Raw genomic sequence first — 19,726 nt, forward strand, 5'->3', positions numbered from 1 at the left:
GCAAGCCACAGTGTTACTCAACTCCAGTTCACCTCGCAAAAATGTACACGTCATGCTCAGCCAATTTTCACAGCCCGGCTTCATCAGGATCTTTTTTTCTTTTACCTTTGTTGTCCAAACTGTTTTTCATAAATGCATTACAGTGTACACAGAGCAAGTGGCTGGCTGGTAGCCTTTTAATCAAACACTGAAAGAGGTGAGAAAACACTCACTATGTGTGGGCTCTCCCCTGACCTGAATTTTTAAAAAAAACAACTCTCTGTTCCTGGGTTTACACAGACCTCCTGAAGCAGCATCAATGCAGTATAAATCCATTTACACATGAATTCCCATCTTACATTTAAGGCCAGTGACTATGAGATCCATTCAATGGGCTTGTAACAAGAAGAAAAGCAAGTTTGTTATGCATGTGTCTTTTATGCCCATCTGGTTCTGTGCAAATATACACTTGAAGACTGACTGGTGGCCCTTACAAAGAAATTGACCATTGTCTATTTACTGAAGTAATTACCCAGAAACTAAACAATTGAACCTCACCTCATGACAACGTCCAGCATGAAATGGATGGCTTAAAGCCGGATATTTGCTGGACATTTTATCTTGAACGCTACCTCTGAAACAAGCACTAATTGGTAACCAAGACATGGATGTGTTTGCAGGAGTTATTACCTGAACTCATAAATAACCGGTCTTTAAACATATTGACCCATGTTACAGGCGTGGAAACTTAACTAGCAAAGGGCTAGAAGGAATGTGACATTCAACAGAGCAAACAAGAGTGAGTTTAACAAGTTTCTATATATCACAGGCTGTATTTAAATGTTATTGTTTGGGACAGCCCAGTTCATGTTTGCTGACCTCATCCCAAAGCTAGACACCATCAATCAGCACTGTAATACAGCACTGCAAGTCAAACTGGCATAAGCCACAACAGTTTTGTTCCAGAGAATAAATGTTTTGAATCACTGTCAGGTCCTTCAGAGCAATCACAGACATGGTTTGGGACATAATTCGATTTTGTCTACAGCTACGGAGAAAGGCAAAAAAAATAGCTTACTTTGATATTTCAGTAGCTGGTATTCCCACTGTCTGAAGACACATCCTGAGATTTAACTTTTAGTATAAACAAGGTTCAACACACTAATGTCTTCAATAGACACAGTGCTGAGAACTGTCTTTGTCACTTAAATATGAAAAGCAAACCAATATTTGTGCTTTTTTCAAACTGAAAGGAACGAAAAGAGGAATAGAAATATTCCGTCTGGGCATGTGTGTGGCTGTTATCATCGCCAACGGCAATGCAACCACATGGGAGACTGAATGACAAAAAAAGTGAAGTGTGCATGTGTATGTCTGTAAGAGAGAGAGAGAGTAGTTCTGTGACAAGAGCTGATAACCTCCCTCTCTCTCCCTCTATCAATCCAACCAGACAGGAAATGATGTATACAGTCAGGACTGCTGTTTTATTGTGAATCAAACCTGATAGACGCTACTCATTTCTGGTCAACTGTGCTCTTAAATTAGGCTCCACCGAGACGTCACAGTATTGAAAAGTGATGGCGTGCTGTGGAACAAATATATAACTTCCCATATGATTAACAGCACTATTTCAGTGCACAAATGATCAAGAGTGAGTTACTAATGAGAGATTAGGGAGGAATTGCAAAAGGCACCACCATGCTTCATTGCTCAATGGAGAATTGGTAGCCTACAGCAGTACAGGAGAATGCAGGGTGCAAAGAAGATAAAGTGACAATGAACATGTAGTCACAAAACCTTGAAAACTGAACGTTGGGAAATGTAATCTGGCCTAATTGATACAATTTCAAAGTGGGTGGGGTTCACAGTATTTCAAGAGAAGCACTTCTAAAGCATTAATTAATCTATCATGGGAACAATTGTCTGATTCTTTGATGAAAAGTCAATGTTACAAGCCCTAGTATATAAAACTGTGAGGAGGGTCAAGTCAACTATGCCTCCCAAAAACATCCAATCAGCTGGGCTTTAAATTCTTTTAACTGTGTCACAAACAGTGAGCTGAAACTAATGATTACGCTTCACAGAAACTTGATAATACATTAAGGACTGTGTGCTGCTTGAACATTGTGTTTTAGTTCCCAAATACAATGTCAACACATTGTGAATTTGTTACAGCTCTGATTCGCAGCACTGACTAGCTTCTTCTCCAGAGCAACAGTGGCTGAGGCTCATGGGTACTGTGGTAGTGTTAGAAGTCTTTCCCCACACAAAAAGGATGGAAAAACAACTTTTCAGAAAAGCTGAAATAATGAAAATCGATGACCACAACATAAACCTATGGTATCATTAAAGTCTCCAGGAGGCTCCTGCATTTCTATGTTGAGTAGCACTGAGGATATCATTAAAAAACATTCACAATTTTACAGTCGTGTATCAATTGAATTTAGTTCCATTACAGGCCAGTGAGATGTCGCCTGGGTGAATACACGTGCCTCCAAGAATTCAGGCTGCTCTTGAGGTGAATAAACATGTGAGGTTGGTGCATCTAATAATGTGATGAGTTTATTCACAGCTGGAGTCTGCCCAGCGGTTCAAAACTATAGTCCTGTTAGCTGTTGACCAGCTCCAGTTGGCTTTAAGGTGCTTTGGTTGATAACATGGTGATAGCACTGCATTAGAGGGAGAGGAGGACATTTCTGATTCACTTTCCCAACTCAGTTATTCCTGGATTTGAATTTGTAATATTCTGAACTTTTAAGTCCACCAATGACAAGACACGCTGACGGGAAACAGGAAAGCACAGAGGATCTCCAGAGGGAAGAATGTATTCCTGTCCCTGAAGACATCTTGCATCCTCAGTAATGGGAGGATGATATATTTACAAACATCCATCTCTCAGCCCCTCTCCCACTGAAGCCCAGACTGCTGGTCTACAAAGCATTTAAATGCGCATGTACACGTCTGTGCATGTCTTATGTGTGTGTGCAACAGTGTGTATGGTCACTCACCACTTACCCTGACGCCACTTTTGGTTAAATGAAAGGACTCAGCAGGGCTCTAATTGGTAGACTCCACAAAGGCAAACAATAAAATGCTTCTGGACTGAGACTGTTTGATCCTCATGCCAGGTGTGTGTGTGTATAATGTCAGTGTTTCACGGTTAAACCTGCTAAAAATAATGAAACACTTCCCCTATTCTGTGTTAAACTTCCCTGACATTACAACAATGTGAAAATAAATCCACAGGTGCACTGACCAGTGCAAAGAAGGAGTTAACAGATTTTGCTGCCCAGCTAACTAAATGATCCCACTACAGAGCCCAGGAGAAGAGGAAAATACACTATTACAGATGATGAAAGATCTACTATTGCATCTCCTCACAAAACTATTTTTCATAACATTTAAAGCATTTTAAAACATTTGTGGAACTTTTACAGAGGAATCTGGGCCAGCAAAAATATTCTCATGATCATGCACAGGTTTTCTCAGGTTTTCCCCACCTTTATAATATTTTCCATCATGTTCATTTTCCATTACATGTAAAGCACAACTTCATTGCTTTGTCTTGGTTTCTATCTTTCTTTTTGTTTCCTCTCTCTGTTCTCTCTCAAATAGTCCATGGCTGACTCCCCGACTCCACCAACCTTGTTTTCACTTTTCTTCCATGGTAGATTTTCTTCTTTTTCCACTGTTAAAATCTCATTTTCTCCCTCTTTCTCTACTATGGTGTTACCTCTCCCTTACTCTTTCTCTCGCTCTCTCTCTTTAGGCCACTGTTGCCCTGCTCCAGTCCCTCCTTCATATAATCCTGTGTTCTTTGGCTCGCCTCATTAGTTGTAGCAATAAACACATAGGGCCACAGGATACCTCCAGAAAACTCCTCAACTCGATTACTGCAGAGTCAGGTTCATATGCACATATAGGAGCCTCTGTACCATAAAGTGTGATTGTGTGTGTGTGTAAAAGACAGCGGGGGAGTAGAGACAGACAGAGTGTTAATATGTCAGTGCAAAGAATCTATGGCCATCTCACATCTCGCAACTGAACTAATTCAAACATATGTAAGTATTCCAAAAATGTTTCCATGTTTACATATATTAGTTACTAGTATGCACTCATTTATAATGTTTGAGTACTTAATGCTGAACACATATTATTACAGTGACAACCTATGCTACATTCATCTGACCTGAGAGTTCAGCATGAAAGAAATGACAACCATTTGTTTGCAGCAGGGACACGTTTCCTTTCATGGTTTTTTATGACCCTGATGACAACTCTGCTACAACTCTACTTATTCACTGCTACTCAGTGTTTTCAGAGTTTCTCTGGTGACCCCTTACAGGAGCAGCTCAGATGGTGTTTTGACAAGGGAATTGCTGGCAACACCCCCAATTTCAATAGGCTCATTATTAAAGCAGCTCTGCCTGGACTTAACTCAGCCTGTCTTTCTACGACCACAAAGGACTCATAAAAACATTTTGGCAAAGTCAGAATCCACACTGCAGCATGCACATGTGTATGAGTATGTGTGTATGTGTGGCGTGAGAGTACAAGCCAGCCAGCGAGCCCCCCCACCCCCTCCACATGTGAGAAACTTTAGACAGTGCTTGGCTCTGTCATGGCTATGCATGAACCCATGAAAAACACACAAGTACACATCCATGCATATTACGCACGCACATATACAAGTGTACACATGTCGGAATTCCATTATAAAATATATTACATAAAAAAATGCAGTCATGCACACACACATGTGCCCACACAGACACACCACTTTCAATACTGGTGGGAACCCGACTTGAATTACAAGTACTTTGGAGAAGTTTTTTTCTCTGTTATGATTAAATACAAATATCATCTGTTATTGTTTAGTATTATTTACTAATGCAACTTGTTATACTAACACACTGGATATGACAGCAGGCTGCTGTTGGAATTTACCATCATACAGCAACAGTTGCACAAAGCAGGGAAATAAAATAGAAATACAATACACTATTTGGGACTGAATATAACAAACTTGGTCTTTTGCAATTCAGCAGTTGCTATGTGTCTTCAGGACTTGGATTCTGTCTCCATGTGTTTTGAGTATTTTACAGGAAGAAGATAACAAAAAACAACAGGAGAGCATCCTGTGTGATGCTGCTGACGCCTGGGTCCTCACAGATTCTCATAATGTTTGCACCTCTGAGACACAAAAGCATAACATACAACAGATTGTTGCTGAATGCGTGTGTGAGACAAACGCCTACTGAAAGACAGGCGTGTGTAATATATTCTGTAAAAAGCGTCTGCCAAAGCTCCTCGAGCTGAACAGCTCCTGAGAGAGGTTTTCATGTTTGTAAAACACTCTCTTTCTTGCTTGGAAACTGGATAACAACACAGCAACGGACTGGGTCTCTCTCAGTCTCAGTCGGTCTCTTTTCCTCCATCCTCCATCTCTCTCTAACTTTCTCACCGTCTTGCTCGTTCACCCTCTCTCCAATTTCCATGGCTGTAACTTTAATTCAGATGCCAACTCTGCTTAGTCCATTTACAAACGTGCGCACGCACACACGCACACACAAGGCTCAGTCATTCAGCCTGTCGGTAATATGGAGAGCAGAACTAACAGAGAATAAATCATTTTTCCACAGCAGGGGCCTAACCTGAACAAAGAACCAGTGTGTATGCTTTTTGGGATGTGTGTGTGTGTGTGTGCACGTTGATCTATTAACATATTCCTTGAACAAATTATTCATCTGTCATGCATAACAGGCATAACATTTCAATGCAAACAGAGGGAGGCAAAAAACCAAGAGCAATTTTTCTCAGCTGAACCAAGAATCAGTAAAGTCATAAATACTCTTGTGCCACTGCGGCTATTAAGTAGTACTTTCTCTGGTGGAACAGAGTTTAAAGCCCAAACCACATGCAAACCCACTGCCTTATCATGTGTGGAAACTTAACATCATTTTAAAGCACCTACAGCATAAGCACATTATAGCTTCAGTGATGTAAGGCCATGAACACCATGAAGACTGAACAGTTCCCACAGCAACAGATTTCTTAAACGCATAAAAAACCAATCTTAATATCCCTTGATTTAGGATGATTATGGAAAACATGTTTAATTGTGCTGATTACCCCATAAGACTTACTTGAATTTTTTTTGAGATGCACTGAGACCTGAGAACCTCACTGCATTTCAGTCCTGATTCTCTGGAATGCTTTTATTATGTGTCAGCATTCAAAACCTTGCCATATGAAATCCATACTCAGCGACTGCATGTATTCATTCTCTTACCTGCTGCAGCTTAACCCCAACAAAGCGTAGCATCCCCCCACAGGCTCTGAGGTCTTCTCCAATGCCACGCATTAAGATCGGTCCTATATCCACCTTGCTGGGTTGCCATATCCTGTGGCGCACAACCACCTCCCACACCTCCTCTGAGATGCGTCCTGATGGCAGTGTCCTGACAATTGCTCTGGTTCCAGTACACACTGACTTGGTCACCTTATGGGAAGAAGGAAATTAAGACAACTGTCAATATTGTTTCCATGGTGATGAAGGGAAAAGAAAAAATCAACTAAAGTCAATTACAAGACTATTAGACCTAATTACCTTTTGATTATTCTTGAAGAAGCGCCTCACCAGGACGGTGGAACGCTCTTTACGGTTCCTAACAAACTCTGTGTTATCCAAGGGACCCTCCTCATCCACCTCGTCGCTGCTGCTGCTGCTCGCGCTACAGTTCCTACTCGCTCCTGTGGGCAACCTCTCGCCTGTGTACGGCAGTTGTCGTCATGGTTTCGAGAGATGCCCGTCGTAGGAACAGTTTCTCCAGGGAGCATTTTTCGACCCTGGGTCGTCTATTGAGCCTCTCCAAACTCGAGTAGCCGTTTTTGAGATGGTGACGGTGGATGTGTCCGTTCTGCTGGAGATGCTGGTGGTGGCTAGGAAGGGGGGAACCACCGGGAGATCGATGCCAGAGAGCTCGGTTCACTGGATGGGCTGCACCGCGATGAGAGACAGGGCGATGTCTAGACATGGCAAATTAAAACAATCATAGGGATGTTTTTTTAGCGCTAAAGTAAAAGTGCCTAAAATGGGCTGATTAATGAGATAAAGTATTAAATTAATAGTGTATAAATTGTGATGTCTGTTTTGCTCATTAAATACTGAAAAACAAGTATATTAGAGCAAATATAACACATAACACAGCCTTGATGTAGTTCCTAAATGCACAGAATTTGCAGATACCAGGTCACCGCTGTCCTCTTTTATTACCTTGTGGAAGGCCAGCATAGACACAGGCAGGCTGCCACGGCGGATGTGTCGCTGCTTGGGCCGAGAGGGGCTGGAGCTGTGACAGGGGTTGTGAACAGGGCTGGAGCTGGGGCTTGGACTGGACCTGGGGACATGGCAAGAGTAGGTGTTTGGACTCATGTGAAGACTAGACAGGGTGCAGGAGCAGCGGGTGCTGCCAGTTCTGTTTCTGCCTTCATCTACACCCTCCCCTGGAGTGTCCAGCTGGCACGGCGATCCCTCTGAACATTTCCCAGGTATCGGAGTAACCGTGTTAGTTATTCCGTCAGTTCTCTTGCCAGAAGACAGTTCTGGATTAAGTTTCTCTTCGTTACTCAAGAGTTCTGAGCTGTAATCCAAACACATGTATTCCTCGTCCAAAATCGTCCCTTTCCCACTGTCACACGACAGCTTTCTATAGAGGAGGAGGGAAGCGCTGCTTCGCTGTTTTGACTGCAACAACTGGTCAGAGTATCGCCGTACTTCCTGGCTGTCATTTTTGTGTCTAACGTCTCTGTTGGGTCTCTTCCCAGTGGATTGAGGAGAAGAACGCTGAGCCAGCACCACAGATCTGACCTGTATTTGATTTTCTTCAGTTGCCATCGTGCCTCCCTGGAGCGTCCTGTTTAGTCCCTTATTTTGCTGCAGCTTTGGAAAGAAGTAACATTTTAATGTTGAGGACAGTTAAGCAGTAGAAGCCTAACCTTTCTAAAGCATTTAGAAGAACTTCAGACTTTGACTTCAGTCTTTATTTATCTGAAGAAAACATCAGCCAAATACATTTTTCTTGGACTGGACAAGGGAGTTCCATCCATCTCAATTAAAGGCTTCATGGAGCAGGAAGGGGAAATGAAATTTGCAGAGGAAATGAAATTTGCAGACTTTAAACCCTATATGTTGAGTAAGAAGACAGCGTTGTCATGTTTACCAACTCAGATGAGTAATGTTAGTAAGTCCTGCCTTCTCTGAATGGAGCATACCGCATGTTCACTGCTCTGTACAAGAAGGATTACTTCACATAACACTAGGGAAGCCTCAATTATTTCATCATTCATTAGTCATTAGCGTCAAGTCTATACTTTAAAGTCCATGTCACTTACTTAGATGATCAGAAAAATCCACATCAGGTCATGCCACACAACAGTCCCAAGCTTCTTTTTTCAGTTTCAAGGTGACATCAGGGCCAAAGGTCTGGGCTGCAGCAAATAATAAGTTCAACTTCCAGTGACCTCTTGAGCACCTACAACAGCCCGTCCATAGAGTGTGTCCTGTTTGTGTATGTGTGTATGTGCATGTGTTGTGGAAACAGAAGCTTGTGCAGCTGTACAAACCAACAGATAGACAACCCACGGTGGTGCCCCTTGAGGACTGAGGAATTTCCTTGATAGTACGGTCACAGTCACAGCTTACACAGCCATGCGTGCCCTAGCTGTGATTGGTCCTGACATGTATCTGTGACATCATCCCCATGCAGGCCCTAGGACAGACAGACAGAACACAGACACACCAGTCATTATTATTCCTGGTTTGCATGACTACTGTCCAACTGTATGCATTACTCACAATAAAATAAACTGTGAACTTTCATGCCATTGAAGCCTATTCAAACAGGGACAGGCTGAGACACTGAGAAAGTTCAGACTGACTAGTACAAATACACTTTACTGTGCTCTCCTCTTTCGTCACATTCGCTTTCTTATCTGTAACTATTCAACTAAATCACTTCACAGTATGTGAGCCATTGTGACTGAAACAACTGAAACAACAAATTCTGAATTTAAGTGGGAGCGGAGACAGAGGGAGGGAACAACAGTAATTTCACAGCGATTTAAACCCATCAAAACAACCAACTTTCTGGGGTAATAAGAACAAAAACTATATAAAGTACATTCATCACCATTTCCTGAGATGATGTATGCAGTGTAAGACATGTTATGTGCTTCATATAGCGAGATAATTTATATAGTTATAATCTCTCTGAGGAACTTTTTTGAATTTTTCTTCAGTAATGCTGTATCTTGGATAAATAATATGGAGCTAACTCCACAGGAAAGCCTCAAAGAAGCAAGGAAGGAAGGAAATAATCACCTCACAACTAAAGTACCAATAATTAACATCTGTCGTGTGGTCTAAAAATTGGATCAGTAATCTAGAAATCCAACAGTTATCAAACACCATCATAAACTGCAAAAAGCAACTGGTATGAGAAATGACTGAAATGATACTTTCAGAATAGGCGCTGCCTAGTGTCCTCTATTGACATTTGACCAAGGGACCTTTACTGAATGTCATTGACATGTTACTGCTAATATTATCAAAGTATCTGATCACAGCTTTTTTATTTTTGATTCTGTCCAGCAGACTTGAAATCCCTTGGCTGTTGTCTGTAATGAAAGCACATTCTGTTTAAAAGAAGCCAATTATGCAAACTAAGTAGAATGCCAGTTGGAAAAGACTAACAGTAATAATGCCTCTGAAACTGAACAGTCCATTTTCAGTAGCTGGTTTTCATCACACACAGCTCTACAATAAATAGGAAATGATGTCTCTTACCCAATATCTCAGAAAAAAACTGATTTAATTTTGAATCTTCTGTCTGTATCAATCTAGTGCACTGATAAGCAAAGAAATTCGAGCTGAGCAGAGACTAGTTATGGACCCTGCTAGTATGAAATACATCAGTAACAGAAACACTCGCCCACAACATGCACGCATACTAATTGTGTGGTTCCTGGTGTCGTAATGGTGGCCAGCAATATATAAATCCAAAAAGCTAGTGCCGGAAACCTCATAATTAGAGCGGCCACAGCCCTTAAGTCGCTGCCAAAATACGTGGGCCATAGTCAGAATGCGGCACCGACCCAGAGACGGAGGACCAGCTACAGATTTGGTGTGTGTGTGTGTGTGTGTGTGTGTGTGTGTGTGTGTGTGTGTGTGTGTGTGTGTGTGTGTGTGTGTGAATGAGTGAATGAGAGAGAGAGAACGAAAGAAAGAAGGAGAGAGAGAGAGAGACATAGGGTGAAAAGGGCTCAGGTCAGTGATTCTTGGTAAGTCCATTCCCTTTAACACACACACTTATCCCTGTATACCTATCCGTGGTGACCCATCACTGACAAAATGTATTCTCTAGCCCCTTACCCTGACCTTGACCATCACAACTAAATGCCTAACCCTAACCCTTACCTAAACATAATTCTAACATAACCCTAAAACCAAGTCTTAACCCTCAAACAGCCATTTAAACCTGCAGGGACCAGCATTTTGGTCCCCACAAGACCACACACAAACAGTACATACTGTATATGTGTCAAGGTGTCTGTGTTGGATGTCTGCAGCTTCATTTCAAGGCTCTGTGCTACATTCACACAGACAGAACTTGAGCCAAAGGGATGAAAGAGACAAGTGCTCCATTCATAAGCTCACAGTGACATCTAGCCTTTATACAACTTCCTCTACTCAGCTCAGCAGTAGGCTTTTGATGAGACCAGCTTGATAGCTCAGATAAGATAACCTTTGATGATGGGACATTTAGAGACCGCTTGATTTATGTTCATTTTGTTCTATGCAAGACCATCTACATGTCACTAGTAATCAACTGAATCCAGCACTACACAACAGGCAGATTTCAGAAAACAGACATCATTACTATTTTACTAGTGTTGCTGATGCAGTTTTAAAGAAAAAGACCACTAGGCATGATCCAGAAACTTATAAATAAAAATTATTTTGGCATTGGCTAGGGGGTTACAGGTGGGTACATGATGAATTTTAATTCAAAATGGGCTTTAATAATCATAATAGTGCTACTCATAAAAAAAGAAAAACATGTAAAACTACTAGATATATAGATGGATATGTTTCTCAAATTCTGCCCTCATTGATTGACTGATATATAATGAACTCCAAAACAAAACCTAAACATTAAAAAGGAAAAATCATGCAGGGTGTTAGCCCAAGAACTAACAAGTCCCTCTGAAAATAATAGATTTCAATACATTAGTTGCACTATATACCTCTAGACTGTATCTAGGAGCAGATTTCCTTGCCACACTGGTGGTTAAGAGCAAACTCTTTTCGACCTTCAACCTACTGACATGCTGAAGATGTTTTCTCACAACGCCTCAGACAAGATATGATGGGAAACATTTTCATGTCTATTTCTGATTGTTTGTGGGAAAAGGTTTCACTGCAGCCAGGCTAAATCACATTCAAGTCCATTTTCAGAAGCCAGTCATCAAGTTGTAATCATGTCGTATATTTATCTATTTATTCATTTTTTAATTATCTATTCTTGACTGTGGTGAGAGCCCACCCCAATCCAAAACAGGAAGAATCTCACCTGTATGTGTCGCAGCCATCTAACAGGTTTAACCAGATATATCAAAAGTTGGCAAAGAATGTGGGCCAAACATTTATGACAGTGTGTCTCTAACAGGTGCCTGTGCTACTGCTGACACGCCTGCTTAAAATTAAACTCTTAACTTCTTTGGCATCATATCACGACTGGGCATTCTCCATTTTGATCATTTCAAATAGGGATAATTTAACACTATAATACAATTATTATTCATTATACCCCACCTTTCTGTGAACCTGTACATACATGCCTATATTCCCAACTGCCTGATATAATCTGTTAACGGCCCAACCTGCCATTGAGGTTGGGTGTAGTTCTAAAGCAGAGATAATCCATAGCACAAGCAAGTCACAGCAACCGCTACAACTAACTGGAGCAAAAAGAAAGTAAAGAGCAGTAAAACTCAATGTGCCGCAGACAAGATATGATTGTAAACATGTAAAACACATGCATTGGATCTTCCAATTGGAGACCATCTGTGTTTGTCTGCTGTTTCAGTGAATGTTGTGGCTGTACATGTGTTAGCTGTCCTATCAAGGCTGATGTCATTTGAGGACACAAACTGTCAAGAGGGTGATACTAGCATAACATATTGGTTACTCAAGGCAAGGAGTTGCGCACTGTAGCTTTAAGTCCTGAAGTCATAGACAGCTGTGTTTGCCATCAAGCTAATTTAAAAACACTGAAATTAGCAACGGGATAGCATTTCCACACTACGGTTACTTAAGATGGAAGCATGTGAACTTAAAGTAAGATGTGATATAGTTGTGCGACAGCTGCTTATTCAGTGTTTATCCTCATGACTGTACTTATTAGATTTTTATATAGTATAGTATAAAATTATAATTTACAGAAATACAAAATGAAATGGCCTTAGTAAATCCAAAGACAACCATGCGCACATGCTAAACACACTTAAAGTAGCTCTTGTTATCAGTTGAACTGTGACCCTGGCTGAGAAAACAAATGGCTCTTCCAGGTTAAATCTCAGCCTTGGGCCAGAAGTGCAGACAGACACACACCCACACAGGAAAGGAAACCAGGTCACACACAGTGACAAGTGCACTGACCAAGAAAACACTCAATCACTTCCTCTTCACTTATTGTATTATATACAGTACTGTCCAACATGGCATTCATTATACCAGGCTTGTTTTCCTACAAAATACCTCAAATTCCAAAAAACAAAAATTTTGCGATATAATTGTCTGACAGTACTTACATTTAATGTGAAGATGTGCTTCTTAAAAAGTTTTTAAAAAACTAATGCTCCAGGTTTTCCCAGGATTCCCACGCACTATCTCGCTGTCAACTGAGTGAGAGACGGAGAGGGGGAGTGAAAGAGCTCTCTCTCTCTCTATCTGTGTGTGTGTGTGTGTGTAAGAGAAACAGAGCAAGAGGAAGAGAGAGGGTGCCATGAGGGACGGGACCTATGCAGTCAGTCTGACAGTCCAGCAGCCAATCAGAATAGGTTGTTGAAATTTGTCCATAATTTATTGACATAAATGTTTCACCTTGACAGTGATCACACTGGCAGCTACAGCTACAGAACAAAGAGACTGCTGTAACACATAGCTGTCTCATGATTCCAGAGCTAAATGAGAGGATTGAGACCTCTCTCATATCTGTACAGTAAATATGAAGCCATAGACAGCTATCAGTTAGCTTAGCATAAAGTATGGAAACAGAGGCAAATAGCTAGCCTGCCTTTGTCCGGAGAAAACAAATTCCCCTCGCTAGCACCTCTAAAGCTAAACAATCAACACAACAAATAACTTGGACCTGATTTTACTTCAGTAGAAGCCAAGGAAAACTGTGATCTCAACCGCACCACTGATGAAACCTGATGAAATAAGGACAGACGGCTTGTCTACCCATTTCGCTTTAAAAGAGAACTGCTGGCTACTCCATCCAATGAGATCCAACATTTCCCGCGCTGCAATAAAGCGTAACACATGTTGATGAAAGCAAAAAAGGGATGATCTCAGCACCTCTGACAGTGCTGAAGAAACTGGATATAACCAGAATCAGATGGTTAACAACAACAGCACTGTGTATAACTTTTTTTTTATTTGTGGGTGTGTGTCAGTTGTTCCCTCATTCATTTCAAAAGGTTATTTCCAAGCAGCCATTTATCAAAAAAAAAAAAAAAAAAAGATGCACAGTATAATTTGTTTTGGACCTAAACTCTTATATTACACTGGGTAATACCAATTTTGCTTTCACACACATGGCATGTTACAACATTTCACAATATTAATGCAACATTCACACACCAAACAGGTATAAGTGAAAATTTCAATGATCTTCACATTACCAACAAAATATAACAGAATGTGTGCACTGGCACCAAACTGGCTGCAGAGGTAGGGATATTATGAAACTGAGCAGTGAACTTTCAATGGGCAAGGCTCAAGGTGGTCATAACAGAGTGATGAATTTGAATCTGCATCTGACACTTGTCCAAATTGGACCACAGTTTTTTTTTTTAATAAGCTGAGACATTCAATCAAAGTGAGTAACTGTTAATTTGTTGTTGTTTTAATGAGTTTGGATCTCAGGACTAGAGCGGTTCTCAAACCCCTGTTCTAAATCAGTGTTTATCCCATCAACAGGAGGCCTTCACTCTCACATAAAAGCCTTTTTCTAATGTTCATTCATGAGGGATTATTTCACAACTCATCCGAATGATGACTCATGGCCTGGTATGTGATTAGGTCCAACTTCCCATGCAACGCAGGAAAGTAAAGCTCACCAGTGAGGTAGAAAGCAGCGATGAGGTAGCTGGTAAATACCTAAAAACTTGTATGTACTATTATTTTTTAAGCTTACCTTGATACTGCATGGTAAGTAGATAAAGGAGAGTGAGTTGAATATGTATAAATCCAGGGCTGGATTCAAGCTGAACTGAAATGCCACTTATACTCCACTAAATACTTCACACTCAGGATTCAGCAAAGGATCTTTAGCATTCCACTGGCACAATAAGCAGGCCAGGGAGGGAAGGAATCCCCCTTTCTGTTGTGCAGGGGTCACAAAAAAAAGGCATGCCGTGTGAATACAATAGAGTGAGGGTCCAACTGGTGTCACCTAACTGCAAAGAAACAGTCACGCAGATTGTATCTTCAAACATGAACAGTTTGGTGATGCCAAAAAGGTGACTTACAAGACACAGATGTGACTTCACTGGAAAATCTAAAAAATCCATTTTGGTAAGCAAATGAGTGAAGAAACAAAACCAGCCAGAGTAAAATAAGACAAAAGAAAGATGGTAGAAATAATATTTAGGGGTGCAATCATCCCACATTTGGAATTGGTGTTTAGTCTTGATCTAGCCAAAACTACCAGACTGGTTGTTGGGAAAAAAACATTCATATATCAACTACTAAGAACTATACCCTGTAACATTATAAAAATACTGTTATAATATAGCTACAGTGAGCTGCAATAAATATAAGTAGCAACATGTCACAACAGAAGCCAGTACAGGAGAATTTTTGCATGTCTTTGGAAGCTACCCAAACCACAATGCATACTGACGGCATTCTAAGAATTACATACTAAACGGGAATGTAAGTCAGATTGTATAAATTAAATTTTAATGTGGAACAGTATTGAAAATCAAAAAGCCATCTCTAACATCCAGTAACAGAAAATCCTGCACAGTTCCCTTTAAATACTCTTCATGCAGAGGTACCCCCCACCCCCACCCCCTCAACACAGGGGGTTCAGAGAAGAAAAGACCCATCATATGACTACAATAGAATCACATTCCTTAAACTGGTGGCAGTTGAAGAGAGAAACCAACAAATGTTACCATGCAGTGCAAAGACCTTGAGAAAGAGAGGGATCACTTTGTCCTGTAGAATACACCAATGAAAACAAGTCAAGTCTTTCTGAACATAAAATATGTAACATATCTTACTTTTGATTTTTGCATTAATGATATAATGACTTAGTTTAGTGTTGACCTGACTGAGTGAAAATCAGACCAAACCCTCAACAAAAAACTGATGTTGTTTCTTTTTCAACCCGACCCTCAACCACTGCAGCGTTTAATGAGTCCAAAATCTGGTTAAAATGTAATTACATCGCTTACATTACATTTACTTTCACAATGCAAACAAATAAATATGGCCTTGATTGAAGAAAGGTGACAAAGCTTTGTATCCTAACCTTATTCAAGCTTGCACAAATTCAAAGAGTACAGATTTGGCTAGCCCTTCCATCTCTGGGCAGAGAATCACAGCTCAAGTGGGTAAGAACTGATGGAAAACTGCTTTCCATCTGCTGGCCTGTAAAATTCAGTGAAGAGAACTTAGCTTAATGGAATCTGTACTTTATCCATCCAAACAGAATTGCCCCCCACCCCACACACACACACCACCACCCCACCCTTATTAGGAGAATTTAAGGCATGTATTACCAATCATTTGAAGGGAGGACTTATTAAACCTTTGGGTTGGGACTTAAAATGAGTCACATGCCAATTTCTGGTGGGTCCCCACATAACAAGTGCTGGTTATGTTTATATTAGTCATGGTCACATAATGGGGCCAAACTGGCACACTTTCATATATTAACAGGCTGGAGCAGCCTCATTTTGGCCTCCTAGACACCACATGTTGTTTTAATTAAACAGGACAGACAGCTGATTCATCTGAAGAGGCAATGTGAGCCTAGACACCGTGCAAAGTCTTTATCATTTTGATCTGTCAGGAAAAATCAAGGACTGATAAATCTTTGATTTGTGTGGATTTTATCGAACCAACCACCAGGAGGGCTCATAAATACTGAAATACTGGGAATAGGGAGGATTTAAATGAGAGAAAACTATCCCATAACCAACTTTTATCACCATAGACATGATGCGGATAGCACCAGAATCAAAAAGATTATTAAAGCAGACTGAAAAATGAAAGGAAAATAAAGGGGTGAAACATCCTCTGCAGGTTATGTTTCATTTTTAACACTGAGTTCCTCTGTCACTAGAAAGAAAAAAAAGTGAGGGGCTGGTTACACTGGGAGCTCTGCTGCAACAGAACAGACTTTTCATGCAAGGGACCTGGAGAACATATGGCTTTGATTAGAGGGCAGGGCAGAGAGAGACGCCAGTGGAAACTGTACAGAAAGAGAGAGAAAGAGAGAGAGAGGTTCTGTGTGTGAGTATATCTGCTGCAGTGTAACAACAGGGGGAGAGGGCTGACTCAAGAAGGGGTGACTGCATTTTCACAGGTGGATGAGTGTGTGAATGCTGGAGTGCGTGTGTGTGAGTTAACAAAGGCAGAATAAAAGATGACTCAAAAAGGGGGGGAGCTGCTGAACTTGGAGAATATGAAATGAGTCCCTATGTGTATGTATGTGTGTGTGTGTGTGAGTGTGTGTGTGTGTCTATATGCATCAGAACAGAAGGAGAATTAAGGCTTAACAAGGGTTGCCCACGCTGGTAGAAATGATGGAGCGCCATGTCCATATCACTCTTTGCATATGGTGCAAAACCTTCGCTGTGACCCTGTGGACAACAGTTAAAGATTTCCAAATAACAAAACTTCATCACTGTTGATAAACCTCAAATGAACTGCTCTGTGTAGTCTGGGCTGTTTAATCAGCCATTTTATTCCTTTCCAGCACACACATTAAATTGTTGGGGATAGACTAAACACTATGTGAGCATATGGCAATCACACAACACATACCTGGACCTAACTGTAATCAAGATTCCAATAAACTATTCATTCTCTTCAGCCACTTAATCAGTCAATTCCCAGCTGTTGCCCAGTCACGACCATGTCAAAATAAGTTGTGTCAGAGACCAGTCCCAGCCAATGGAAATCTGGTTTCAGCAACTCTGTTGCATGAGATCTGGCTTATTTATCTGCATGATTACATACAGTATAGTGATTGCTTTGTTCAGCATTTTTTGCTTTTGCCTAAAATGTGTTCTTGTTGTCTGAAATACTGCATGACAGCATGAAATGTATGACAGGATATCATTAGGAATAGCTTAACTTGAATCTGCAGCACCAGCAATATTCAAACAATTATTAAAGAGATTTCTGTTTTTGTGAGGGCACAAAATCAGAGACAATATAGCAGCTCCTAGCTCAAGGTCTTAAACATATTGAACCATACCCCAAATTCAAATGCAGCCTACTGCCCCATTAATAGCTGCAGCAAATAATTCTCAATATCAAAATGAGAGAAAAACTTTCTTTTAACACTGAATATGCAGAGTGTATCTAGACAGAGAGTCTACTACTACACAGTGTCTAGAAACAGGCCAGACTGACTTTTTTTATGAGTGGGTCCCTGTGCACCAGCAAAAGTATGCTAAACATGGATGTAAACAATGCAGGATTAAAATTATTCAGAAAAACAGCTTTGCAAAGGTTTTATAATGACAGGAATAAGATAAATACATATTCAAGACACCGCATCTTTAATTACCTTTAATTTTCAAGCACAAGTATCCAATGTGCAACAGAGGCTTGATGAGAATGTAGCAGAAAGAATGAAATGAACAACCGTTACATGTTTAGATTGAAAGGTCAAAGGTCGATTACGGCCGCAATTAACACTCTACCAAAGCCTGACGGTAGAAAAGCTGTGACGTCATCATACAAAGGCTAGAGCTGCTTCCACAGCTGAACAAATGGAAATCACCCACTACGGCCTCTGGAAAAGAGGATGCACTAGCACAGAGACTAGCAGGTTTGGGGGAAAATAAACAAGTCCAACCGGTCTCCTATCCCTGTCTGTTCCACATTTCTATCTCAAGACATCACCACGCCTTTATGCCTTTAACTACATGACTGAAAGTTAAATTAGTTAGTTGTAGCTTTTCTCTTGTGGCCTTTAATATGGTCCAGCTATCCTATTAGTGCATGCCAATGTCATATGGACTATGTTCTCACAGGTTCCACATGTGTCTCTGCACCACAGACAACAGAAAAAAATCCCTACCCTTCTGCTAAACTGATTCTGATCTGGATATGATTAATCTAAGGCAGGGTTTCCCACTGATTCCAGTTTGGAGCTGATTTTTATCTTTACTTAAGAGCAACTTTCACAGCAGCATCACACTGACAAAAACCCTCTGGGATGTCCACGGTGTGTGTGTGTGTGTGTGTGTGTGTGTCAACAATGGCCTGACCTGTCAAACTGAGACTAACGCACACACACGTTAATGAGAGTGCGAGCAGCTTTGGTAAAGAAAACAATTCAAGTTAAGTTTTAGCTAAATAATTAAAAACAACTTTGACAGTGATATAGCCTTCACACGTAGGGATATAGTGGCAGGTAGAAGTGAACTTTTTCACCATAAGAGCTTAAAAAAACATTTAAAACGACGACCCACCCCCCGTGTTTACGAGTCTATTTCTGCTAGGAGTTACAAAATAGATGATTTGAGTTTACTGTGCCGGTTAAAACAGGGTCAACGACATTTACCTATAACCTACATTCCTTTCCGTTAGCGAACAAACCTACGCGAATATAAAAACATCACATGTGAAGTTGTTGTTTTGTGTTTTGTTTTTTTTTATTTCGGGGTTACCGGACCAGTTTGGCTGACACTGAGCAAACTTCCCAAACAAAACAGACCCAAAGACTCGTGCAATGCAACCCGAGGAAAAGGTGTCGAAACGTATACTGACGTGACAGTTTTTAGGATGCGGTTGCACAAACTTACCGACCAGTGTTGTAAAGTCCAGTTAGCGTCCATCAAAACTCCACATAGTGACACATATTAGACACGCGTCCTTCTAAAGTTTTCGTTGACTGACTCGGTCCACAACTCCCGCGGACAGACAGTTGATGCAGCTCGTGCTACGGTGGGAAACCGCTCTCTCCTCTGTGGTACCTTTAGGTACTCCTCGGAATACTGTGCTCCACCAGTCAGCACTTTGGGTTCATCCATGGGCTTTGTTCATTCAGCCTTGGTCATTGGGTGGCCAACTTTTTACGAGTGTGGACACACGGGTCTGCGTGTTTGTTTAATGTCTTTTAATTCATTTCATTTTTAGTTCATGTGGACACTGTGTTACATTTATTTACTTTTTCTTTAGTCCCAGGTATAGTTTAACACATCAGTCCAG

General features: G+C 40.9%; 1 protein-coding gene across 1 annotated transcript in view; it reads right to left on the bottom strand.

Moving 5' to 3' along the window:
• plce1 (phospholipase C, epsilon 1) overlaps nt 1–19,476 on the bottom strand; it is an 80,329-nt gene extending 60,853 nt beyond the window's left edge. The window contains 5 exon segments of the mRNA XM_051066228.1: nt 6,272–6,481; nt 6,590–7,008; nt 7,256–7,921; nt 8,374–8,750; nt 19,321–19,476. Coding sequence (XP_050922185.1) covers nt 6,272–6,343 — 72 coding nt within the window. The 5' untranslated portion in view covers nt 6,344–6,481; nt 6,590–7,008; nt 7,256–7,921; nt 8,374–8,750; nt 19,321–19,476.
• Between the last annotated feature and the right edge of the window lie 250 nt (nt 19,477–19,726).

This window comes from Lates calcarifer, linkage group LG23 (assembly GCF_001640805.2).
Source record: "Lates calcarifer isolate ASB-BC8 linkage group LG23, TLL_Latcal_v3, whole genome shotgun sequence".
NCBI lineage: Eukaryota > Metazoa > Chordata > Actinopteri > Centropomidae > Lates > Lates calcarifer.